This window comes from Pipistrellus hanaki (genome assembly GCF_964339955.1).
Source record: "Pipistrellus hanaki genome assembly, chromosome: 4".
Lineage (NCBI taxonomy): Eukaryota > Metazoa > Chordata > Mammalia > Chiroptera > Vespertilionidae > Pipistrellus > Pipistrellus hanaki.
Window position 1 is genome coordinate 21,980,605 of NC_140506.1, and position 26,455 is coordinate 22,007,059.

General features: G+C 41.3%; 1 protein-coding gene and 1 pseudogene across 2 annotated transcripts in view; both read right to left on the minus strand.

Annotated features, from left to right (window-relative positions):
- Positions 1-26,455, minus strand: part of ADCY2 (adenylate cyclase 2) — a 263,929-nt gene that overhangs the window by 10,202 nt on the left and 227,272 nt on the right. Inside the window, exons 17-22 of the mRNA XM_084882603.1 lie at positions 25,218-25,337; positions 19,774-19,943; positions 7,942-8,026; positions 5,008-5,166; positions 3,311-3,457; positions 1,769-1,876 (exon numbers count right to left, since the gene is read on the minus strand). Coding sequence (XP_084738729.1) covers positions 1,769-1,876; positions 3,311-3,457; positions 5,008-5,166; positions 7,942-8,026; positions 19,774-19,943; positions 25,218-25,337 — 789 coding nt within the window. The remainder of the gene's footprint in view (positions 1-1,768; positions 1,877-3,310; positions 3,458-5,007; positions 5,167-7,941; positions 8,027-19,773; positions 19,944-25,217; positions 25,338-26,455) is intronic.
- Positions 11,058-11,847, minus strand: LOC311621994 (large ribosomal subunit protein uL30-like; annotated as a pseudogene). The gene has a single exon. The product of its transcript is annotated as a large ribosomal subunit protein uL30-like (transcript).

A 26,455-nucleotide genomic window follows, 5' to 3' on the forward strand; every position in this document is an offset into this window, starting at 1 on the left:
TAATATTCCATTTCTTGACCAGTGAAAACAGCAGTCCCTTGTTATACATTATGCAACCAACTTTTAGTCATGCTGTGTTTAAGCTTAGAACTAGAACACATTTTCCCCCCTTCATTTGAGAAACATAAACTAAGGCAGCAAAATAAAGGCAAACAAAGGTGGGAAGAAACAGTGGTTGAAACCTCAACCACAGGAGAAAACTCAGAGGTGTCACAAATAAAGAGGAATTTCAAAAGGCTTTTGTCCAGATAACTTTGCCTCTTTTGGGATTTAAGGAAAACACATTAATCCTCTAGAAACCAATTTGTTTTGCAAATTAAATGTCATTTGTTGCCAAATGAAATATTTGGCTAAACAACAAACAGAAAGTTGTTTCATTTATAAAAATCAAGTCAAATGTTTTGTTTATAATTAGAGAAATAAGTGGATGTGTTACAAAATGCAAAAGTGACTTTCATTCTTTATAAAAATAAGTAATATCCATATTAATATTTATCAAGCATATTATTTCCCCCTTTTAGGAGACGTTTGCTGAACTTCAAATTACTTGTAGGATGACCTTACAAGATTCTACTTAAACACTCTAAACAAAAGTAACTCATATTGAGTAACATCTCCCTGCATGGACATGATGACACACCACATTTCATTTATGTCCAAAGCCCCTTATATATGGTCTCTTGGAGGAGACAATGGTATCAACATGAAAAACAGTGCACAAACCACAACTGTATTATTGTTGCTATTAGCATTTACCTTACCACTTTGTTCATGAGTCTACTGAGTGTTTTGCATGTTCATGTAGTCTTCCTAAGCCTTTTAAAGTGGGTAAGATCCTCATTTTACATATAAGGACACGAAAGTGCAGAAAGCTTAGCTATTATAGTAATAATGAGCAATCTCACTTGAAAGTTAGACTATTTCCACTTGTTCACCTGGAAAAACGCTAATGTACATTTCACACGCTATTCTCTGCCCATGAATGAGAAAAGGGAAAAGAGGAGCCTGTACTGGTGTTCCTGGAAAAGGGAGCTGTTTTAACACTGCTGCTCCTCTGTCCCTCTCTCACTCCACCCATGGGAGGTGGGTCTGGGAGAGGAGCTGAGCATATGCAGCTCAGCTTTTTGGAAGACCCCACCTACTTTCAGCAAGCTGTGCTCTGGTAAGGTCTTATTGTCTGTGTTGCACCCACCACCTCTGTCCCACAGCAAACCTGTGCTGGTGCCCGTCAGGGAGCCCACTGTCCTATGGGGAAAGGAGGTCTGGTTTAGGAACCCAAAAGTTACATACATATATCTATATACACATATACACACACAGAAACAAAACACAACAAAATGGAAAACCCCCTAAAAAATCCTAGATGAATAAAGATACTCAATTTTGTCCAATCAGCTTTTAAATCAAATTTCTAATGGCCAGCTTGGTTTTTGACCACATGTTTTTAACCAAAAGATCAGCAATCATCCTGTGATGTGTCACCTTTAAGTAAACAGCTCTAATCCTGGTTTTGTATATTTATCTGGTATCAAGCAACTACTGGATTGGTTAGTAGATTTTTCTCTCCCTGTCCACCAGAAAAAGTTCAGTGGACAGATCCTCAGAAGTCTCCAGAATTCTCATCTTTTCTCATAAGACCTTAATTATTGATATTTATGTGTCCACACAGAACAGTTTATAGTTATTGCATGACCGTTATGGCTCCATGGATGACCTATAGGTGGAGGCGAGGCTCACATATGCCCTTATATGGCTGACATGTCTGTACCTGGGCATGCTCCTGGCTGGGCACAGCGCTCAGACCTGTTGCTGCCATATATGTGCTGCCGATGGTCTTGATCTTTTCAACTCCACTGAATTTTGGCTTGGACAGCAGCTGTGAGGCAATGACAATCATTTAAGTTATTCAGTCAAGTGCTGACCCAAGGACTAGTGCTTTCAAGAGACACCCTCAAATTCTAGTTCACAGAAATAGTAATAGGAGATGTTTCAACCACTGCTTATTCATCCTTCAATGTTGGGTCTTGCCGGGAAATAACATTTCATGAATTTCACAAAGAGCTTGTCCTTGGAAGGAAATGTATAATGATTTACTTCTAATTAATATGAGATATATTTCAATATTTGCCAGTGAAGGAACCAATATTAATTATGACACATGTGATAGTGGCTTTAAATAAGGGAACAAGTGAAAGAAATTCTGGAGGGACATGTATCTGCTCAGGAGGATAGTGGGATCAACCAAAGTCTGAGACATCTTCCTGATCCTTCTTTGGTACTTCTGCTTTCAAAGAAGTTTGCTTCAAGATTACATCTCAGAGGATTTAAGATAAGTGAGCCAATCCTTATACCATTTATCTAAAAGACAGTCTAATCTAAAAAACCACTGTCACTCATCCCCTGGTACTGGGGAACATTTATTTTGCTGAGGTGAACTGAAGGAAATATGCTACAATTTTTCACTAAGAACCTGGCAATATAGTGGAAATCTCTAGTTATCATTATTTTGTCATGAGTCTTGAGTCAACCTCACAGTGATGGTGATGGCAGTAGAGAAATGTATATGTCCCACAAGACATTTAGAAAGTTGGCCTGAAGTCATCACTGTATTTCAAAGTTTCATGAATCATGATAAACATGTTCATGAATGTCAATTTTCCTATATTTTTCATAATATTTATCAGAATAATGTAGCAGCAACATTCTTAAAATCAGAGGTGTGTTTGTTCTTACCAGAAAACAAAACACATTATTCTTTATGTAGGAAGAATATTGAAAATTGAAAAATGACATCTATTTCAGATTCTAAAACATATACTTTGTCCCTCCTAAAATATATTATCCCAGGTACATATTGCTTTTTCAATAACAAAACATGTCATCTATGCACAATTCAAGTTGATATCTGACAAAGATCTTTGAATATGCACAGACAGGCCAATAATTTGTGATAAACATATTAATTATATTTTTATATGAAACTGATGGGCAAATATTTTCTTTGGAGTCAAGCCTTTTGAGAAAATTCATGAGCACACTGGATAGGTATTTTATTGAACAGATTTGGTAGTTGTTCCTAGCAATCATATTATACCTTCTCATAGATAAAATACTTTTGTCACTCCAAATTTTTTCAGGGAACTAAAGAAACCAATAGGCTTTAACTCCAGCCATGAGAAATTACACCAAAGGAAAAGTTTTAAGATATACCATGATGAGCAACTTCAGATGTACTGTACTGGCCTTGGGATTGCCCAAGGGTGGGACTAGGGCTACCCTTGTCCTTCAGGGGTCACTCTCAAGTACCTACATCATCAAAGTCAGCAATAATCTCATTCAGGAGCCGTAGGCATTCCAAGCCCTCCTTGTTGACATCTGATTCTGTGTAGAATTCTTTGAAATCCGGAATGGAAGCAAACATAACACAGACGCATTCGTAGGACTGGTGGTATAACTCCTGCCGGAGAAAAGGAAGAGCTCAGCACCAGAAAACCTTTCAAACACATGCTTTAATGCAAGTGTTTCTTTACACTAGTGTTGGTAAAAAAAAGTCACCCAGTGCCCCACACCACTTGTCCCACCCAATGCCAGGCCCATTCCAGATACTGGTCACTGATCACAGGTGAAGGGTTCTAATGAGCTGAATGTAGGCTCAGAATCCTCAATCTGCTGACACAACCAGCTAATATGAAGAACCCTTCTAGTTAAGGCTCTCTGCACTCTACCTTAGGTCTCTCTCTTACAAGAATGTTCTGTGGTCAGTCATACCTGCTGTGGAACCCTGGGCTGGCTCACATGCCCAGCACACTTCCAGTAGGATGACAGTGACAGTGTCCAGTATCTCACCCCACCATCTGGCACTTCAGAAAAATACTGTTCCAGCCTTTTCTCTCAAGGTTGCTTTGTACTCTAGCACGACCACAATCGAGCTTATTTATTAAGGAGTTTATCCATCTATATAGGTTCCCTGATTCCTCATCTATTCCCAACCTCATTAAAAATTTCCTAAGAACAGGACTGCACCTCACACATCATTGAGACTCCACTGTTCTCAACCCAGGCCTTTGCACATAGTGAGTGCTCAAATACATGTTTTTTAAATTAATAAAGTCACACTGGAGTTATATCTGCTGACTCTTGTCATGCAGAAATATTTTAAAAATTCACATTTTATTTCATATAACATTTCAACACTGAATTTCAACCTTTCTAATGTGAGTTAAATATCCACACCTTTGCCGAAACTGGGTTTGCTCAGTGGATAGAGCATCGGCCTGCAGACTGAAAGGTCCCAGGTTCGATTCCGGTCAAGGGCATGTATGTTGGTAGTGGACACATCCTCAGTAGGGGGTGTGCAAGAGGCAGCTGATCAATGATTCTCTCTCATCGATGTTTCTAACTCTCTATCCCTCTCTCTGTAAAAAATCAATAAAAAATATAAAAAAATATCCATACCTTTATATTTTCTGTAAAATTTCCATTTATATCCATTTAAATTAATGGACTCAAGACTTTGATCTGGTCCTGTATGGATAACTTCCCAATTTTATCTCATATCTTTGAAATTCTAAAACCCTTAAAAGGCTCCCAGGAAAGCTGTGAGAAGTGAAAGAGTGGACGTGTGGGATGTGTGGTTCGGTTCTGCCTCTGGACTTGGGTGTCTAGTACATGCCACTCAAGGCCTCCTCTGGAGCCAGGGAGAGGGTGCTGGCCACTTCTGTGACGTACACATTTGGAACCCTAGTGCCTCATATTGTATCCTTAGAACATTATGTGATTGTGGGAAAAATGAGGAATAATGAATCAGTTCTGTGCTAAGACATTCACAGGTGATTGTAGCTAACTCTTCTCAACTGACATCTATGCATCTAATCAATATCCTCTCGAATGTTGGACTTGAACACTTAGGTGATTGTAGTACCACAGGCATCTAGGTGATTGCCTGGAGCTTCCAGCCCTCACCTGGCCCACCATCCAGTCCTGGCCATCAGTCCCACCTCAGCTCACCTCGTTCTTCAGGCTCCTGGCCAGGAAGTGCTCGGCCACGTGCGCAGGAAGCACGTTCTCCAGGAGCACGCGGTTCAGGTTCTCCATAGTTTCTATCTCCTCCCGCTCTTTATTGAACTTGTTCTTCCATAAGAAGTCTAACCTACAGTAATATTCATTCTGTTACAAGAGGACACAGAGGTAAAGAAACAATAGGCATCTTGTCCTGCCAGAGAGTGGAGGTTTTAAAGAGAAATAAAAAGAACGAAAAACAAAACCGAAAAAGAACCCCCGAACAGAATTGTCATCTTCCCTGCAAAATCCACTGTTCCCCACCAATGCCGCTCACTCAACCGCTAACACAGATTTGCAAAAAAGCAAAATCAGGAAAGAACCAGCCTCAGGAACAGAGGAAACAGTTATGTTGGAGGCTTGCAAGGAAAAAAGACAGAAAGCTCCTTGCTCAGTTTTGTTAATAAAAGATGGCTTGAATTATTTTTTTGAAGAGGCATAATAGAATGTAAATAACGACTAAATGAAAAATGGAAAACACATTAGTAGCGAGAGTGCTTTGTTGGATGATTTGCATTTGAGAAATAATGGTGTTCAATTGTGGCAACTTGCCTATAATACTTAAAAATCTGTTTCCCCCTAGAACAAATTATATAATTAACTATTCATTGAAAAATATGCACTTTTTATTTGGTGTTTCGTTGTACTGAGAGAGTGACATATTTAGACAAAAGTTCATTTGGTATCATTTAATTAAGATGGTGCCTGGTAATAAAAAACATGTGCAAATGCTTTATAATGTATTAAAACTTAATGTTGTTTTTTAAGTTATGAACATTGTAGAAAGGGAGAGACTTGTTTACTGTCAAAGGGTCTCGCTGGTTTTGGCATCATTCTGTGCCAGCTGTGTGCCAGACTTGAGTAGATCCTCCTATGGCAGAGGAGACTAGTAACAGAGGGTGCATTTCAGCACAGAGCATAATTTATAGACAAACAAATGCAAAGAAGAACTAGATGCAGGGGGTTTGTTTGTTTTGTGGTTTGGTTAATTATGCCAGTGATGTAAAACAACAAAAACAACAACAACAACAACACACACACACACACATACACACACACCTCTAATGAACAAATAACAATGAAAAATAAATCCACATCTCAAATCCAACAAAAAATGATCATTCACCTATTAGAACTGATTGGATTATGTTTGATCCACTAAAAAGTTACTCCTTCTCTGGCGTGGCATTTATTTTTGCCTCATATAGCTAGACATTTTTTAAAAAAAAGACTGCAAAGAATATTTTTAAGTTTCTTTATATTAACTTTTTACATTAATGCCAATTTTCCCCATTCTATTTTATGGCATCATGCTGGGCACTTACTAGAAATGGCCTCTCACTTAGAGATTAGATTATTCATTTGGGCATTTTGGGGGAATAATCCAGTGATGTGGCTAGTTTTGAATGAAATGACAGAACAATCAATGGTGAGACAGAAATGGAACATGAGATGAGACCAAGGAGCCAGCAGGGCAGGCAGCAAGCCCAATTTATGCAGGTTTGAAAGGTTTCCATAAACTGCACAAAGAGGCTGCTCAGGTTTTCCCAGTGATCGCTCCTGCATCACAGGGGAGCATTTTGCAAGCTGTTTAATAAAAGAAACCAGATTTGAGACCAGCTACATTGGGCTAAAAGTGACATTTTGCCAAATCTTCACATCTCCCCTCCCCAGTGCTTTCTGCTGCAGATTCCTGTCCTTGATGTGCAGGTACCTTAGAAACCTGCACAACTGTTCCCATCCCAAACCACTTGTCATGGACTTAATGGTGTACCCCAAAAGATAGTTCCAAGTCCTAATCTCCAGTATCCGTGACTGTGACCTCCACTGGCAATAGGGCAGCAGGATAAACAGATGAAACCAAGAAAAAGGACAGCACAGTATATAACAAGGCTTACAGAAACGTGCGGTTGTCAAAAAGGCAAGCCAAAGAAAACAGAACCAAGCAGGGGCCAGGACAGAGGCGGGGAAGGGCAGCAGGCAGACCGGGATCTCCGAGGCTCTGCGGCAGGACCACAGCTCACCTCCAGGGAGAGTGCTGAGGGCTGCCCTGTGAGCTCCTGGGGCAGGCTGCCACTGGCACTACTCCGGGAGAGGGCGACTCCAGTGTCCCCAGGATGCTGGGCTGGCAGTCACAGATCTGGTCTCTGCCCTGGCCATTAACAGCTTCCTATTGGTTCACAGTTCAGGGATGTGTACATAATGTAAATGATTTTGCATCTTAGTTGGTTATTTCCAAGTTAATCACTACTTGGTTTCACGTTATCCATTAAAGTACTCAAACTTTGGTTGAGGCTGAGCCGCCAGGCATGAGATGAATGAGATGAGTCTATTTTTTGGGCGAGCGTCCTTGTGCTCAGGCAGAGGAAGGATATTTTCATAAAAAATCTTGCACCCACAGCCTCTACTGGAAGGCCAGGAAGAGGTACAGGGCCCAAGGAAGAAAGCACAGTTTCATTTGCATCATAAAGCAAAATTTTGAACAAAAGACTATTTCTAGGAGTGATTACAAGTGACAGCACAGGTATTCATACCCACTTCAAAGAAAAGGAAGCATATTACACATTTGAAAAGCAAATGAAAACCCAGTCAAGTGTAGTTTTTTCCAAGTAGTGTCAGCTTTTTTAGGCTCAGGAAACCTATAAAATATTTTTTGAGACTTAAAGGAAATGAATTGATTCACATCTTTGTAATTTTCAAAGTTTGCCACTAGTGAAAAGTAGCAACTTTTTTCCTTCTGTCTGTATCTATGCTCACGTACCCTGTGCCACCCAGTTTCTCCTGTGATAAGATGTTTGCATGAAGGTAACTACAATGCACATCCTCAAAGTGATATTAACATGATACTTTAGAGAAATTGTGTAAAAAAACCAGACTTCTTACCTGTCTACCCAGAACAAGCAGTGTGATGAAGAATATAAAGAGAGACACTGAGCCCATGGTCTTCAGGTCTTTCCAAATGCCTGGTCTATTAAAAACAAACAGACAAAACAATACAAAACAACATACACACAGGACTTAGAATCTGTGAATCAGCCAACTTCAGAAACTCTAGTCTATGTCTGCATTCCATTCCGGACACGGACACACACACACACACACACACACACATCTCACCATCAAATATCTTTTCAAACCTAGATTACATCAAAACAAAACAATCCTATTTTAATAAAACATTGTTCCAAATTGATAAAGGTTTCTTATTTTATACCAAGCTCTAACAAATATAAGGGGAATGAATGTTAATCTTATTTGCTTTATAGTTCGGGGATCATTATGGATAATTTCATATATAACTTTTTTAAATTTTCAAAATTTTCTTAGAATTTTATTTCTACAAGCTATCACTTTCTCAAAAGCACCCATTCTTATACCCTCTTTTATATGACTTTGTATCACAAAAGTGCAACGAAGATGGAAACCCTTCACCCACCGGCCCACTTCCCCTCAGGTCCAGAGAGACATCAGTAAATTATCCCTGCCCAAGTTCTCACATCCTCACCACAACATTCCAGGCATCCAAGTTGGCATGTGTGTTGGTCAATTTTATGTGTCAACTTCAGTGGGCCACAGGGTGCCCAGCTAGCTAGTCAAATACTACTCTGGGTGTTTCTGAGAGAATATTTTTTGGGGGTCAGATCAACACTGGAAGAATCTGAGCTCTTCAGCCAGTAGGTCGGCAGTTTCTCTCTGAGAATGAAGTAAGATGAAAAGTGCCATTTTCCTGTCTCACTCATATTGATTTTAAGAAATGAAGCTCCATTTTGAGCCAGTGCCAGCTGTGTCTAACAGCACATTTGAAGGGACTCAGGGGAGCAGTTATTTATAAACAGTGCTGACTGCAATGAATGTTAAACTCATCTTTTTTCTATATTGACTATAGTGACATGATCTTGACCAGCTGGTAAAAGCGGTACAACATAGCCAACAGCCTAAGAAGCTGGCACAGGCTGAGTTTTGAATTTTCATGTTGTCTTAGGAACACCTTATTACTTTGAACCAGGGGTCTGAGAAAGCAGTATGCCACCTTCCTCTTCCACTCACCACCTCAAAGAGTGAAATGTTGACTCCCAGGTCAAGATCTTACATTAGCATTATTGGCATAACCAATCAGAACTCAGGTCTCATTGGCAGGCCCAGGAAAGGGACCTGATGCCCCAAATATGCCAGCTCAGGTCCCTGTCACTGCAGGAGAATGGGAGGAGGTCCCTATTAATGTAATCCAGGTCCTTCCTGGGTTTGCAGTTACTCACACAAAATATATGTAAGCAACCTATGGGAACAATCTTTTCCCAGAACTCCTGACATTGATGCTCTTGAGCATTGGTTTAGGGCTGGAGGTATCCTGTTCCCCACTCCCACATCTTGAGCCTCAGTGAGGAATAGTGGTGGCTGGAAGCAGGTACTTGGAGGAAGCAAGGTAAGGGAGGGCTCTCATGCTCAACTTGGCAGTAGGTTTGAAAGTACAGACCAAAATGGACCTCAGACATAAGAAGGCACAACCCAGATGTAGAACAGACTTGTGTACCGACACATGGATGCCCTTTTCACTTCTGAAAACCACTGTACAAGGAAGAACTGCATCTTGCTTTCTTGAGTTTCATTTATATGTCTTTAAAACTTCTTTTATTCATCCAGCCAAAAAGAGCTGCCAACTCCCACCAGAGCTCTTCTCTCCGACGGAGGGCGGGGGCAGGGGGTGACGAGGGGGGGGGGCGGGGGGGGGGCTCTCAGGGATGCTTGCTGCCAGGGCTCCTGTAGTTTGAATGATGAACTTCTCTGTCCACAGATCTGTTCCTGGTTACCTTACTCTCAGTGTGTTTGTGGGGGAGGTGGGAGGAAAAGGAATGTGTATTGTGAAGGGAACATTGGAATAGATGGAATAAAAGGGTAGTATGTCCTCCTGGCAGAGTCTAGTTAAGTGTGTGGATCACTATTAGTTTCGCAGGGCTGCCAAAACATAGCACCACACATTGGGTGGCTTAACACAATAGAAATTTATGGTCTCATTCCTGGAGGCCAGAAGTCTGAAACCAAGGTGCTGGCAGGGCAATGCACCCTCTGAAACTTGCTGAGAAATCCTTCCTTGCCTCATCCTAGCTTCTGGTAGTGGCCACCACTCTCTGGCGCTTCTTGGCTCACTTTTGCATCACCCCAATCTCTGTCCTCATCATCACATGTGTCCTCCCAGTATGTCTCCTTCTTCACATGGCCATCTTCTCATAAGGCCATATTGGATTAGCACCCACCCTGCTCCAGTAGGACCTCATCTTAACTAATCACATCTGTAATAACCCCGATTCCAAGTAGATTCATGTTGAGAGGGGTGGGGGGTTAGGATTCCAGCAGGTCTTCTTTTGGGGACACAGTTCTACCCATAACAATTATGTTAGCCATTTATATAAAAATGACAGCTAGTTGGATATGAGGCCTCTTTCTCTCCCTCTCCCCATTTAAGTTTCAAAAATAAGGGGGGAAAGGGAGTCTGAAAATAAGGTCCATTTCAGACTTTCACGTGTGAGGGTTGTGCTATCACTGAGTTAAAGACAGAGCTGATATAATTGAGAAAGTTTCTGACTCTATGATTTTTAACTTGATGACAGTTCCAGCCAAAATGTTAGCAAATATGCTTTCTTTAATACCTAAAAATTGGGCTCTGGAAATGTAGACATCCAAGTAAGCCTGTGGCCACACACTAATTCACAGTTGGTCCTCACCCTGGTGCTGTTCACTGGGTTCTCATCCTGGCCCTCAAGTTCTGAGAGTCCAAAAGAACAAAGAAACCTAACAAATTGGGTGGCAGAGATAGAGGAATTACTTGGTGAACCAGTTTCTAACCTAAAGGCAAACAGTTCTGGTGAGGTAAAAATGACCATTCTCTGAGGAGAGAAAGCAGTCCAGGCATACGGACACAAATATAATCCTTAAAATGTTTTTTTTTTTCCTTGGTGAAATGAGCCCCTATTTTATTCTATTTTTCAATTTTAAAGGACTCAGTTTATTAACTGACCAGATTACAAAAATAACCATGGTAGATACCTTAGTTCATCTCCTAATAATCCTATTGATCTGGTCTTCCCTGTTCCCAGCATCTCCACCTTCTATACAGTGGGTGGTCTTTCTCTTCACCCCAGCTCCTGGAGAAGATAACTTGAAGGGTCACAAGAAGTTGTTCTCTTTGAAGCGCTTTCCAACAGTATAGATCTCATGTATCAGATATTCTATTCAGATGATGCCATAATTACCAAGAGATCAAGCAATCAATGGATTATCTGTCAGGGCAATTCACTTTTTGTTGATTGTGCCATAACCACGCTTATAGATCAATTTATTTACTGACTTCAGGTTTGGGTACCCCCATGCAATATATGGTTCCACAATCCTCAGCATGTTCATGGAAGCCTGTTGAGCTTAACAAAGGTGCCATGAAGATCTGACAAAGGTGAAGAAGCTGCAGCACCTTTTGGAACTTTGGGCTCACACCATTGACACCTTTGATCCTGATGACAAATGCCAATGTTGGCAGGAACATAGAAGTTGCCAGCTTTTCTTGCCATCTGGTCATTTGAACCCCTGTTTTTTACATTGGCCTGTAGTCCTTGTGATAGTGCTTAGCATTTTGATAGATGAGCTTCCTTCTTGCTTTCGAAGCATCTTTTGGGAAAATTTCTTTCTCAAGCGCTTGATCTTCAGCTCTGCAAAATTCCTGCCTTTTTTTTTTTTTTTTTTTTTTTGAGTTTCTGGCATAGCAGGAACCTTCTTCTTCTTCTCTTCTGCACTCTCCATGGTTCCAGCCAGAAAAGAGCGAGCCTCTATTTTTAAAGAAAAAAGCATCTCAAGAAATCTAGTTATCTGTTGTTTTGGTAATAGTTGATAAACTGAAGTAAAGGTTGATACCTGTTTATATATCTCATATGTCCTTTACTATTCATTGACTGACTTAGGCCATTTCCATGTCATGGCTACTGCGAATAAGCTGCAATGAACATGGGAGAGCAGATATCTCTTTGAGATCCAGATTTCAATTTCTGTAGCTATATACCAGTAGTGGGGTTATTGGATCACATGGCAGTTCTGTTTTTAATTTTTTCAAGGTACTTTCATGGTGTTTTCCGTAGTGGCTGAAGCAATTTACACTTTCATCAACAGTGTATAGGGTTCCCTTTTCTCCACTTCCTTGTCAGCACTTATTATTGCTTATCTTTTTGCTAATAGCCATTCTAACAGGTGTGAGGTGACATCTCATTGTGTTTTTTTTTAAAGATATATTTTTACTGATTTCAGAGAGGAAGGGAGAGAAACATAAATGCTGAGAGAAAATCATTGTTTGGTTGCCTCCTGCATACCCCCTACTGGGGATTGGGCCTGCAATCCGGGCATGTGATCTTGACTGGAATTGAATCTGGGACCCTTCAGTCCGTAGGCTGACGCTCTATCCATTGAGCCAAACCAGCTAGGGCTCATTATGGTTTTGATCTCCCTGATTAGTGATATTGAGCATCTTTTCATGTACATGTTGTCCATTTGTTGTCTTCAATGAAAAAATGCTCCATGCTTCTTGCTCCCTCTAGTGGCAGAATTCTTAAGCTTGTATTCTTCCTCCATCCTACAATGCATCAGGCCAAGTGCTGACTGCCTCTCTTTAGTTTTCCCACCAAAACCTACTATGGTTCATGTCCCCATATGTGGACCAGCTTTCTCTGTGTGCTCACTAGCTGCCTGCCAAAGCTCACACTCTCCACTGCCATAGGGAGTGCACAGAGGGAGCTGGCCCCAGAGCAGGGGTGGGAGGAGTGGGGAGGCACGGGGAACAGTTGGAGGTACCCGTGGGCCAGGTGGGAGATCTGCAGGCAAAGTGATGGTTCCTCAGGCTGCTTGATGGAGGCCTCAGTGCAGTTAGTGGAATCCCTTTAAACGCCCATGGAGAGTCCTATCTGCTACTCTTCCAGCCTCTTCCTGACCCCCAGTCATACAGCTCCCTTCGTAGTACTCAGGGTGGGTCAAGAGAGACAGGGGCCTCTTTGCAATGCCCTGCACAGCTGGGGAAGCTTTGTGCTCACTTACATGCTCTTGTTTCTCCTTCAGGACCATGGGTGAGGGGATGTCTCTTGAGCCTAAGCTGTGCTCTCACGGGGGAGGGGCGATGTGGGCAGAGTCAAACTGTTCTTATTGCCAACTTCAAAGCATTCAAATTCTAATTTTTCTTCCCACAATGTGCTGGAACTTTCCTCTGGAAATTCGGGCTTTCCTAAGGCTCTCTAATCCACTGGTGACTGGCTGAGAGTGTTTTCCCAGCTTCTCAGATCATGGCTGAGAAAGGCTGGAGCTGGTGCCTGGGCTACCACAGGACCCACAGCCAGGACCAAGGTCTATATGACATTACCTGATGCCCAGGTGGGAGAGACTCTACCCAGATCCCTTGGTATAGTTGACAGACCCCACAACTCTCACAAAGTACTTTGCTCTTTGGACAGGTTTCAAATTATTATTATTAATGTGGGAGGAGGGTGGGGAGGGCAGAAATGAGAGACATCTCATTCTGCCATGATGCTGTGCTTTGTCCTATGCTTTTGAATCTCCATGGTTCTTCAAAGTCTTTCCAATATTGGAGTCAACTCTGGGCTACCTGAGGTAGCTCCCAGTCTCCATGCCACTCATTTCCTAGGTGAGCGGTACAAACCACGACTCCCTGGCAACCTCCTTTTGGCCTCGTGCCGAACCACGGTTTTCTTACAGCAGGTTTGTGTGACCTTCAAGACAACAGAGACTATACGTTATCCATCTCTGTGTGCTTCCACTCCAGGAATCAGGGTGGGCATATGGAGAATGTTCAATACAAGCGTGTTGTAGAAACAAAGTAATGAGTGGACAAATAATCACGCTGGTTTGAAACCTAAGAGGTTTCATTTCCAGACAATGTTCCTCCCCCTGGCTGAACACAGACTCGCCGAGATCCTGTGTAAGCTTCCGGAGACGATGGCCCAGGGTCATCCAAACACAGGCAGACAGCTCAAAGCCTCATGCCCTTTCAGAGTGGTGTTCAAAAATGGCCAGCTGAACATACAGGGGCTGAAACAGACTAACACGGTAAGGGATGTGCACAGCTTCAGCACCACCGATGGGAGAGTTGGTGATAATAAGTATGTATTCTGTACAGTCCGTGGGCACAGGCTCTGAGAAATCTTCTCCCTCCCTCATTCTAAAATCAAACAAAACAGCCCAGAATCGAGCATCTTCCTGCAGGTGGGTCCAAATCACAGGACATTTTCTGTTTTAGGTGAGACAACAAAATTGCTCACGGATGGCTGCCTTCTGTAGAAGAAAAGAGAGCTTGAGTTGTCCTAGGATGACTTGCTTTTTTGTTAAATTAGGCATCTCAGATTACCTATCTGCAGCCCCACTGCCAGTCACAAAGAGATGTGTGTGTTCCTTGCTTGTGGTGGCATGTGGTGGGGGAGCTCGAAAGGGGAAGAGAAACGGAGAGAGGAAATTTGAAAATAATATTATTTCAACATTAACTTGGACACATTATGGGCTTGAATGCAAATGTGAAATGCAGTTTTAATTTAAAAGAAAAGACTTCCAGGAAATTTCAGGTGCTCTGGAATGTGTCCAGAGGGAGTCTGCCCTGCTCCCTGGCCTGTCTCCTGAGTGGTTAATTCTGCAGTTCTTCCTCCAGACTCTCAGTGGGCTCATCACCAGTTGACACCAAGTCGGGACATTGTCAAAATATGTCACAATATCTTGAATTCTAGCTGCTGGGTTTCCCATGAGACACAGGGAAAGAAGAGCAATTCCACATCGAAGGTGCCTAACTCACAGCTCTCAGTGGTGGTATATGTCTGCTTGAGCATCTGCATCACTACCCTTGATACAAAGCTCTTGCTGATCTGGAAGTTAAAATTATGTAGACATTTCTACCAGTAACAATCCAGAGCCACTGAATGATGCGGGGTTGCTGTATGGCTGCTGCTGATTTAAATATATATTTTATTGATTTTTTATAGAGAGGAAGGGAGAGGGATAGAGAGCTATTGTAGAAATGTCGATGAGAGAGAAACATCGACCAGCTGCCTCTTGCACACCCCCTACTGGGAATGTGCCCGCAACCCAGGTACATGTCCTTGACCGGAATCGAACCTGGGACCCTTCAGTCCGCAGGCCGACGCTCTATCCACTGAGCCAAACCAGTTTTGGCGGCTGCTGCTGATTTATATACTTTATTTATATGCTGTCCACAAAGTATCTATTTTATGAGAGGTTAAGTGCTTAAACAGAGCTGGTTAGTCTACTAGGCCCCTGGTCATCCCCTCTGTTCTCCATACCTGACACCTCTTTGAAATTAACAGCACATTTCTGGGTCAATATAAAATGGTAACATCCATCCCTTGAGATTTTTTTCAGTTCTGCAAGGAAAAAGCTTCCAAGAAAAATCAGACACTGTCTTGCAGACGCTGTAAGCAGCATTTGTCATGGGAAGTGTCTCTGACACAAAAACAGCTTTCAATGGTCATCACCATCCATCACCAAGAAGAGCACTCAGTGTCCTCGAAGGCCCTGGCGGAGGGCTGAGGGAGCCAGTGTCATGGACAGGAACCAGAATCCTTATAGATCGATTCAGCAAAATATCTTGTCCTCACAGACAAGATGGAGGAGTGTTGTAAATGCCAAAGAATTAAGAAACGTCTTGTTCTGGCCCTTCTAAATACCAGAAACTTACGAGTTTCCATCACGTGAGGCAATTTAGCAGAATCACAGAATGGCAGGTAATGGTAAGTACTGAGACGCTGCTGGCCTTCATTCTAGATTTAGTTTTCAAATTTTCATATGACTTATCATCAATAACTGAAATGTACATCAAAACTGTTAAAACTTATTTTAGAGATTTGTATTCCTTTACAAAGAAAAAAAAAAAGAATCTGCAATTACTATATTGCTGTCAAGTCATTAAGACAAAATGAGTTAAAACTATTAAATTCAATTAAACTACTACATTAAAGTTGAAACTATTTTTGTTATGTTCATTTCATACCTTGTATTTTTGGGGCTTATTTATTTATTTTTATTTTTTACTCCCCTTGCCCCCCTTTCCTATGGCAACCATCAGCCTGGTCTCTTTATCTGTGGGTCTGTTTCTGTTTGGTTTTGCTTGTTCATTTGTTTTATATTTCTTAGATTCCACATATAACTGAAATCATGTGGTATTTGTCTTTCTCTTTCTGGCTTATTTCGCTTAGCATAATACATTCTAGGTCTATTCATGTTTGTTGTGAATAGCAAGAACTCAAAAAAATTTTTTAAAATATATATTTTATTGGTTTTTTACAGAGAAGAAGGGAGAGGGATAGAGAGCTAGAAACATTGATGAGAGAGAAACATCGACCAGCTGCCTCCTGCACACCCCAAAATGGGGATGTGCCCGCAACCAAGGGACATGCCCTTGACCAGAATCGAACCTGGGACCCTTCAGTCCGCAGGCAGATGCTCTCTCCACTGAGCCACACCGGTTTTGGCAAGAATTCAAATTTTTAATGTCATATTCTCTCAAAGTAGTCTTCTTTTTTTTTTTCTCCTGAAAAGTTGACTTTCCACATTCATGAATCTGTAAGAATATGTTTGATGTCACTTTCTGAATTATTCATTGATTTGGAGTTGCATACTTGAATACTTTTGTTTTCTTTGCTTGCCCTGCTGGCAAAAACTGCCCCGTTGGCTTGTACCATGTTGTTGGCTTGTCCATTGTCAGTGTCAAATTTGGTTTGAAAAAGCCCTGTCAAACATGGGTCATGGTGAGCTCACATATAGGACAGCAGCACTCTCCAAACTGTGTATTGAGATGATGGCTGGGCACTGCCTTATAATCAGAGATGCCCTCCTATGTTTTCTCTTGACATTTAAGGTATAAACAAAACGGATGCTGATCCTAGAAAGCCACATCTCCAAGGAGCCTCTTCCTTCGAAGCTGGTAAGGTGAACGTGTCATTAGAGCCAGTATATTCAGGAGCACTACTTGTTTTATTCATTCACTCATTCAGTAGATATTCACTGAGCACCCATTTACAAGATGCTCGGCACCCTTTCAGGCACTGTGGACACCACAGTGGTACTTGGTTCAGACCTGCTCTTTCCTTGAATCAAGAGTTTCTATTAAAATTTTCAGTGTATGTACCATAGAAAAGGGATGGGCAAATATCAGAGGCAACAGATTTGTCCACAGGAGATACTCTCTACCCTCCCAGGCTGAGAGTGTGGCTCAGTCCTCAGGTACATCCAGGGGTGAAAGTCAAAAGCTCATGGTAGGCCTACCAGGAACATTCAATGTCAATGAGGGGCCAGCCCAGAGGCCGAGGTGGGCAGCAAGGACACTGCCAAACAGGCAAACACATGTCCCAGAAAGAACACCAGGACACCAGGAATGAAAAGCATGTGTGGGGGGCAGAAATAGGTCAGAAGAGGAAAAGGACCAAGCATGCGACTTCAATGACACACACGCCATCGGTCACTAAAGAAGTGCCCCCTGGCACTCTGTAAGCCAGCTGCCTTCTTGAAGGACACCTGAGGCTTGGGCCTTGGGGATGTCCACTCTCAAGGCATCAATCCATGTCAGGATCCTAGTCCTAGTTTCCTATCTAAAAGCGTTGTGTCAGCATCAACAAACCAAAAGATGAGAAAACTGTGTCTGTCTTTTGATGAGAGATCTCTGGAATCTCAGCAGAGAAAGAAAACATTGGAATGGGTAGATTTGGGCTCTGGCAGGAATCGGAGGGTTGTATCAAACACAGACAGAGGCTGAGAGACCAGGAGGGAATTCTAAACTTCCCCTCTTAGGAATTTCTCATATGGGGTTAACTTTAAGCTGGCATTAGAGAACATTTGATGTTATGTCAGGAACATTTATCTTTTGGCAGAGGAATGCTCTGGGAGTGCTGTGGCAGCTCCTTCAGGAATCGGGTCTGGAAGTGGCAGAACCCTGAGGTCAAGGTTAGGAACAGGGAGACAGGTGCATCCCTTCAGGAGAGGAGGCGGGCCCTCCCTAGCTTTAAGGCTATGAGAAAGACAGATCCAAGAGACCACACACAAAGGAGCTTGAATTAAACCAATGGGCTCTGAGGGTAAAAGCTCCTCTCCTTCAGCCCGAGCCCTGCTCCACAGCTGCCGTGGTGCCGCTCTCAGACCCACGCGGAAATCTCTCCCATCAGAAACTTGCTAATCTAATTTCTCCCTCGGCCTCGGCTGTGTCGCGCATTCAGGAGCTTTAAATTTAATCAAGGGAATTTAGTAGCGTCGTCGGCTGCGCATAAAAATCAGTAATGCCGCACTTACTTAGGGATTCCATACAGGCTTTCTGGAGACAGTACAGAAATATCGGAGCATGTTTGCTGGGCGCTTTTGAGAATTTATTGGAAAATTAACTTCTGATTTCATTCTCATCTTGGCTAAGGGAATCATAAAATTTCCTTAACACAATTATATATTTTTTGCAACTTCACTACCCTGAGCTTGATTACAGATTATTTGGATTTCATGGTGTGGAGGATGACGAAAATTAAATTAGGGGAAGAGAATGCTTTGCCGTTGTGTTTCTGAAAGCATTCTTATCAGTATGGAAGGTTCAGACCGTGTCCCTGGCTCTGGGCCTCCGAAGACGGACATGGCCACACACTGTCGGCATATACCATCTTCCTGGAGCAACAAATCCATGCAAATACTTAAGGCGTTTACTTTATATGAAAAGGAACACAGAAATATTACGGAGGATTATGCAGCCTGCTCCTAGAAGAAACGTGAAGTCTGGTGGGCCCAGAAATAAACCGAACACTTGCTATAAAACATTGTCTTGATGTTAAAATATGAGAGGGAGGATATCATGATGATTAAAACATTGTTTTTCAAGCAGGGAATAAATATTCATTATAAGCTTATGGAAGCAATTTGGTCACAGGAAAGCTCGTATAAACCCGACTGAGTGTCTGTGAGAGAAGCATTCTCTCAGCATCCAGTTCCAAGGCTGGGAAAGTAAACAGTCATATCTTTTCTTGAAAGTCAGTTTCTTCATAGAAGAGAAAATTGACACAGTTGTAGGAGTACTCTCTCCATACCAGGGTATTTTAGGAATGTTCCCATAAGAAATGCAGCACTGTAAATGTATCTACTTAGTTCCCAGTATTTTTATGTGTGTTGATTCAGTTGTTCTGGTCTGGGGATGGGGCGGGGGGAGGGGGGGCATTTTGCCTTGCAGGGTACATATGTCTGGAGGCATTTTTGGTTTTCATTGCTTTGGGGGAGGGGACTGTGTCTGGTGTCTAGTGGGTAGAGGCCAGGAATGCAGCTAAATATCCCACAATGCACAGGACAGCACCCTCAACAGAAAATTACTCAGTTACACCCAATGGAACACTATTGATATTATTCAGAAAAAATATCAATAATGCTGAGGGTGAGAAACCCTAGATTATTCTTATCAATATAGTAATATAGTACAGATAATAACAAAACATCTCTAAACCACATCATACCTTCCTTTTATGATCATACACATTCTGTGTAATGTATAATATAACCACACATCACCCTTCTGAAGCATTGCTTCAAAGAAACTCTCACACAATGTGATTCCAAGGACAATGTTATTGTTAATTTGCATTTACTTGACACACTCACATTATTGAGATCCCATACTAAAGTGAGGAGAAAAAGGAGGAAGCAGGTTACCTCACAAACAAGACCTGGCTATAGTCGTCCAGGACGTGGGCATGAGTGTGGAGAAATATGATGTTGAAGCCCACCAACGCTGCCAGCATGATCAACATCTTCAACTCATAGTTCACCCGCAGGAAAACCGAGCAGGATATCAGCCCCAGAATGCAGCTGTAAATAAAGTACTGGGACAAGAGAATGCGTTGAATCAACACTTGGGATCTTTTTTGAGAAATGCTGAAATAAGGATTAAGATTGGGGACCACCACTAAGCTCACTGGTCAGCTCACAAACTTCATGGGAAAACAAATGCCTTTTTCTCCTTTTTGAAACAGCGGCCAATGCCTGCACATACTTGATTTGTAAAAGGATTACTCATCACATGGCTTGCTGACCCAGCTTAGCATGTTAAAAAAAAAAAAAATCAGGCATATTGCCAAACAGACATAATTCTTTAAAAATCCATACTGAAGACATATAATTATAAGCCAACGTCATTTTCTTGAAAATGAAAAAAACAATAGATCTTTTAAAAAATTTTTAATATGTAGACTCTGTTGGCCTTTCAATTTTTTAATTCTTTAAGTGTATATAAGTCGTTACTGGTAGTTTTGTTAAAAGGATAAGAAAGTGTGGAAATTTTATTAAAAAAGACATTATTTGTCAGAAGGACTATTTAGAACAGAAAGGATTTTTAAAACTCAAATCCTTGACCACGGTGAGCCATGAATATCCCAGAAGTGGACAGGCACTGGAAAAAATGGGAAGAACCAAGTGGGAGGGAGAGGGGGGCACCTGCCATTCGTTTAGTTTAGTCCACTGGAAGCAGCACAGGCCGGCCTGTTAGCACTGTTCTCACCACTGAGCACAGCGGACATCGCTGAGTCAGGAGACCCCTGGATTCCATCCTGCCTCACTCATCAGCTGACTCACGTGAGGTAGTAACCTTGCCTGCCTGTGTCACAGCGTCGTCATCTGTGAAATGGGGGTAATCGTGTCCTCCTTGTAGGTCACTGAGAAGAACAAGTAAAGCTTGGAGCCCAGAGCCATGGAAACAGTTGTCATTCTCACAAAGCTTTTTTTAATTTTGTTGCTAATATGTTTTTTACGAACAGGGAGTTTTGCTATTATATTAGCATTCTTGGAACAGGAACAGCACTAAAAAAGTTAATAACAGGAACAGCACTAAAAAAGTTAATAACACACAGATCTGATTGATGTCTGATAAACCCTGTCTGTATAAAACAGCCCACTTTGTAAGCGACTCCACCCCAGTTTCATTATGTGAACAGAGCCATGTATAGTCTGCTTATTGTTGTCATTCTAGCTCTTGCTTTTATTTCCCCAGCCAAGGTCACCCATAGCCAGTTGTCTGGAGGCTACTGATACTCCATGCTCATCAGTCCTGTTCTTGGGGAAGAAAGGAAAGTTGAAAATGAGCTGCAGGGGTCATGGTCATCCCATGTTTCCTTCTCTGTACTGATTCTGCTGTTAGGATGATAAACTGGGGCTCTCTGTAAGGTCTGGTTTTCCAAAGGATTCGGCTGCTAAAATTAGGTGGAAAACCATTATTAGAATGAAAGTGATCACCCAGCTTAGCCTAATGGAATGACAAGCTGAATAAGGAGCCACTTATATGAACACATGTATCAATGTGTGCCTGGGTATTTTTGGGGGGTGTAGATAGGATTGTAAAGGTTTTCTGGAGCACCCCTAATTTGAAATATGACCCAGCAAATACCTATGCAAACCTGCCTATGGTTTCATATTTTAAAATTCTTAGGCTTTTAAAAAGCTTTCACATTTTAGAGGTGGCTACAAAATTACATATGTAAATGAGAAGGAGGCTCTGGGTCCATTTCCTATTAAAACACCTTTCTAGAACTCTTGAAGGCCATGCACAAGGTATGCTGGGAGGTAATGAAAGGTAAGTTGGGACCTGAACCTAGCCACAGAAGGGTGTGCGAATGAGGGGGAATGGCTCTGGGAGGCCAGGTGGGAGGCCCGAAGATCAGCCATCACTGCTGCACCAGGCAGCTGGCCAGGAAGGCGCCGGATGGCCAAGAGTTCCAGCTGCAGCTCCTGAGCTGACTGCTGCTAGGGACTATCCTCGTAACTTTATTTTTATAGAGTCTGGGTACAGTTAATAGTTGTATTGTTAGTTATTAATATTTAAATTAGCGATTACTAATATTTTAATTACCGAATAATATAATTTATTAATACTAGTTAATATTTGTCCCTTTTCCTTTACTACCTCCCCCCCCACACACACACCTCTCTTCCCTCTGGTAACCATCACACTGTTGTCGTGTCTATGGTTATTTCATAAAGTAAATAAAAATATTAGTTGGTATTACATTAACTAAGTAAATATGGTTATTAGCACTCTTAATATAGTTAATCAATGAAATTAACTTGCATCTTAATACCTAGGAAACAGCCACTGGCATCTTGGCCCCCTACTTAAGACTCCTTTGGCCTGTTTCCTCACCTAGACAATGGAAATTCCAACAATATCTACCTCACAGGATATTTTCCCAATACAATGCTATAAATGCCTGGTAAAGCACAGAGTGCCTACATGGCAAAGACCTTTTATGATTGATTTTGTTGGGTATTTTAAAACTAGCTTTTTTTTCCTGCTACAGCAATTACACACCTGATGTTAAAAATTAGGAGACATACAAAGCACACAGATAAAAATAAGGGTTTCCAATTATCCCCAACATCCAACTTGAGCCTATAATTATTTTGTCTATAACTTTCCAGCCTTTTTTTCCCCCCCTACTTATTATTGGTACAATTATTTTATAAAATTGGGATTATACTGTTTTGGTTGTTTTTAAATGGTACTTTTAAATTAATAGCATCATAAATATATATTTCTGTGTCATTAAATGTTTTTCCACATCTTTTTGTAATGGCCAGATATAACTAAATAACAATCTATTCAAATACATTTATTTTATCTTTCAGGTTTCTTTCTTTTTAAAAAATATATTTTTATTGATTTCAGAGAGGAAGGGAGAGAAATAAAAACATCAGTGATGAGAGAGAATCACTGATTGGCTGCCTCCTGCATTCCTCCCACTGGGAATTGAACCGCAATCCAGGCATGTGCCCTTGACCACAACTGAACCCAGGATTCTTCAGTCTAAAGGGCGATGCTCTATCCACTGAGCCATACCAGCGAGGGCTCTTTTACTTTGTTTATTGTTGATGTTACATAAACAATTGAATGAATGCTTTGTAGCTAAATCTGTGCATCAGTAAAGTTAATTTGCAGAATTAGTATTGCAGAATAAAAAGTACATCTGTATTGTGCTTTTCAAGAACTATTAAATTACCACTAAGAGGTTATGTCACTTTGTACCACCCACAGCATGAAGAGGACTCTCCCCATCTCGTCAGACTCAGTATCACGGAGGATGAGGTTTGAGAGGAACAAGGTGTACTTTATGTACTTCTACAAAATGGCTTTCCTAATATTTCTAAAAATCTGTTAAGGGGGAAGATGGGGTGTTTTCCGGTTTCCTGGGAACCATTAAACTTGCGAGTTGATAAAGCTGTGTCTATACAGACAGCTCGTGAGCATGTGGGGCTTCCTGGGTGAAGCTCAGCATAAACCTCTTCCTGAGGACATGCTGTTGGAACAACAGTGGCCTTTGACTAAGTGGGGCCTAGATTTTAAAGAGCTTATTGTGCATTTTTTTCAGGATCTATTAAGGCTGAGAAAATACTACCTTTCCCCATCTTGGGTTTCTAATGATTTTCTTCTTTTGAAAATAATATATTATACAATGTACCTAGATGAAATTCAGAATGATCACCCAATTGCTGTTAGTGGTGCCAAGCATGGTGAGTCATTCTACCCAGATATATTGGATGGAGAGACTTAAAAAAGTGCTTTGCCTGCCAGTCTTTTCTTTCCTATGAAAATGCAACTTTAAAATGTAAAACTTAGAGTGCCCTGTGAATGTCACATGAGGACGGCTTGTCCTCCCTCCACTGTCCTATGGACCATGTGTGCTAATGCCATCCATTCAAGGATGCACAGTTAGGTCACAGCCAATAAATCATCATGAGTCCCATCTCTCACCAGTCACATAACTAGTATAGAGAAGATGGTGTTTAATGCCTAAAACGAAGGCTAGGACCCTTTGGATAAGGGACAAAGCTTATGCTATCCTCTCTTCCCGAGCCCACAGCGACATTCCTAGGAACCCTGGTCACCCTGCCTCAGAAACAGCCCTGGCCCCAAAAGAACACCAGACACTCCTCCCCACTCTCTGTACGCAGAGCAGTGAGCTTCCCAGAAACTGAAATGGCAAAAGGTATCCCAGCCAAATGTCAACAGAACAAATCAGCAAAAGGAGAATGAGGCAAGGAAATCACCTTTATTGCCATTGCCAGTGGAGTTTTAAAATTTGGCAGGGCATTTTAAAAGTGCACATATTAAATGACCAATTTCAGCCTCCAAACTAGTTCTTTCAGCACTGTCAACACAGAAAGTAAATGTTACTAATTTATACTACTTTAAGATGACTACTCATAAAATGAAAAGGAGATTATAAAAAATATTTTTGCACAAACGATTCACGGGTAAGACTTATTAAGCAGTAAATAACTGATTTATCTCTTTTTACTTAAAACAGTGACGTGTTAGTCAGTTTTAAAATTCCAATTTAAAATTTTTGGACATTGGTTCAAATGAGTCAGTTTGTAAGGATTATCTGAGGATATAATCACTGGACGGTATTTGCAGCACAAGGAGAGGCAGAGAGAGGAGATGTGGTCCTGTGATCACAGCATCAGGGAGCCAACACGACTTCACTGGAACAAATCGTTAAATTTATGAGCAAGGAACCCAGGAATTCAGTGACGTGTAATTGAATGCCAGATGCTGAGATCCATGCCATAAAATGCACCAGTTTAGAGAATAAAGGCAAGAGTCACCTGTGAGAGCATCAGAATGACATTGTGACTTTGCATTTGTGCCTAGCAGTGCCAGCCAGCCAGGACTTCTCTTAAGAAAGGCTGGTGGGCCCTAGATAGTTTGGCTCAGTGGATAGAGTGTCAGCCTGTGGGTTGAAGGGTCCCGGGTTTAATTCTGGTCAAGGGCACACGCCAGGTTTGTGGGCTCAATCCCTAGTATGGGGCATGCAGGAGGTAGCTCATCAATGGTTCTCTCTCATAAACCTCTTCCTGAGGACATACTGTTGGAACATGTCCTCTCCATTCCTCTCTGAAGTCGATAAAGCTTTATTAAAAAAAAAGAAAAAGAAAAAAGAAAAAAGAAAGAAAGATAGGTTGGTAGTTCTTAAGCGGTCAGAACCTACTCAGGTACTGACACCAAAGAAGAAAAGTGAAGTCCAGGACAGGTGAGAAAGTGGAGGGCATACCATCACATAGGTGGAAAACAAGAAAAGCCATAATAATGAGGAAAATGCTCTTACCGGAAGAAAAAACAAGCTTCGCGCACGCAGAATCGCTGCCTGCTCATTTGAGTCAGAAAGACTTGTGTTTGATGTATTGGTAGTTGGAGGGGTTGTTTCCTCTGAGTCACTCAGGAAAAACTGCAAAGAAAAATGTTTGTTTTTCAATGAATTAGTGCAAAGGAGATGAACGGGTTAGTAGGTGGTGCTGTTTATTGGTGCCTGTGTGTTATCTCAGCAGCACTATGTGGGCACCCCAGTCCCCTGATATGCTTCAGATGCCAGTAGCTCCATTCACTTTTCAAACTATGAGAATTTCTACTGAGTAAGTAAGTGACTATTTATTGTTGTGCAATGTACTTAATAGTGAATTATAGAACTGCAGGATTGATGTTAAAGAACACACAAGCACTCTGTTAAATGTTATATTAAAAATGACTTGATTAGAATTACATTTGAGGTTGACATCATCATGCATACAGACACCCAACTCCCTGTCTTGAAACACAAGCCTTTGGAATGTATTTGCAGCTTCTTCACCATCTTGCTTCAAACATTAAATGAATCAATGGAGTTTATGAGTTTTTGATTTAAGAAAAAAAGTTAATTTTATGAGCAAAATGCAATAACTGGTATCAACATTTTATCTATTACTTGTGAATGCTTGGCAGCACATGGTTAAAGGTGATTAAAATTCAAAGGATGCATAGTCTTAGCATTGTTGGAAAAAGGATCCTATTTTTTTTTTTTTTAAAGGTAATTCTGCCGAAGCTGGTGTAGCTCAGTGAATAGAGCGTCGACCTGAGGACTGAAAGGTCCCAGGTTCGATTCCGGTCAAGGGCATGTACCTTGGTTGCAGGCACATCCCCAGTAGGGGGTGTGCAAGAGGCAGCTGATCGATGATTCTCTCTCATCGATGTTTCTAGCTCTCTATCCCTCTCTCCTCCTCTCTGTAAAAAATCAATAAAATATATTTAAAAAAAAAAAAAGGTAATTCTGAGAAAATGATACTAGATATAGTGTTTCTACCCATTATATCATTTGGTAAAATAAAAATGCTGATTTGAAAATTCAAATGTTGGAGATTTCTTTATTTACTACTAAAGAATTTGTCAAAAATATCACAACCCATGGTTGAACTATAAATGTGCTAATTCTATGGGAAAACTTATGTCAGAAAAAATGTTTGAGCAGCAAAGGTAAAAATTGGGCTCCAAAATGTTACAAATTTATATTTTACAGATCCCAAATAAAATGTA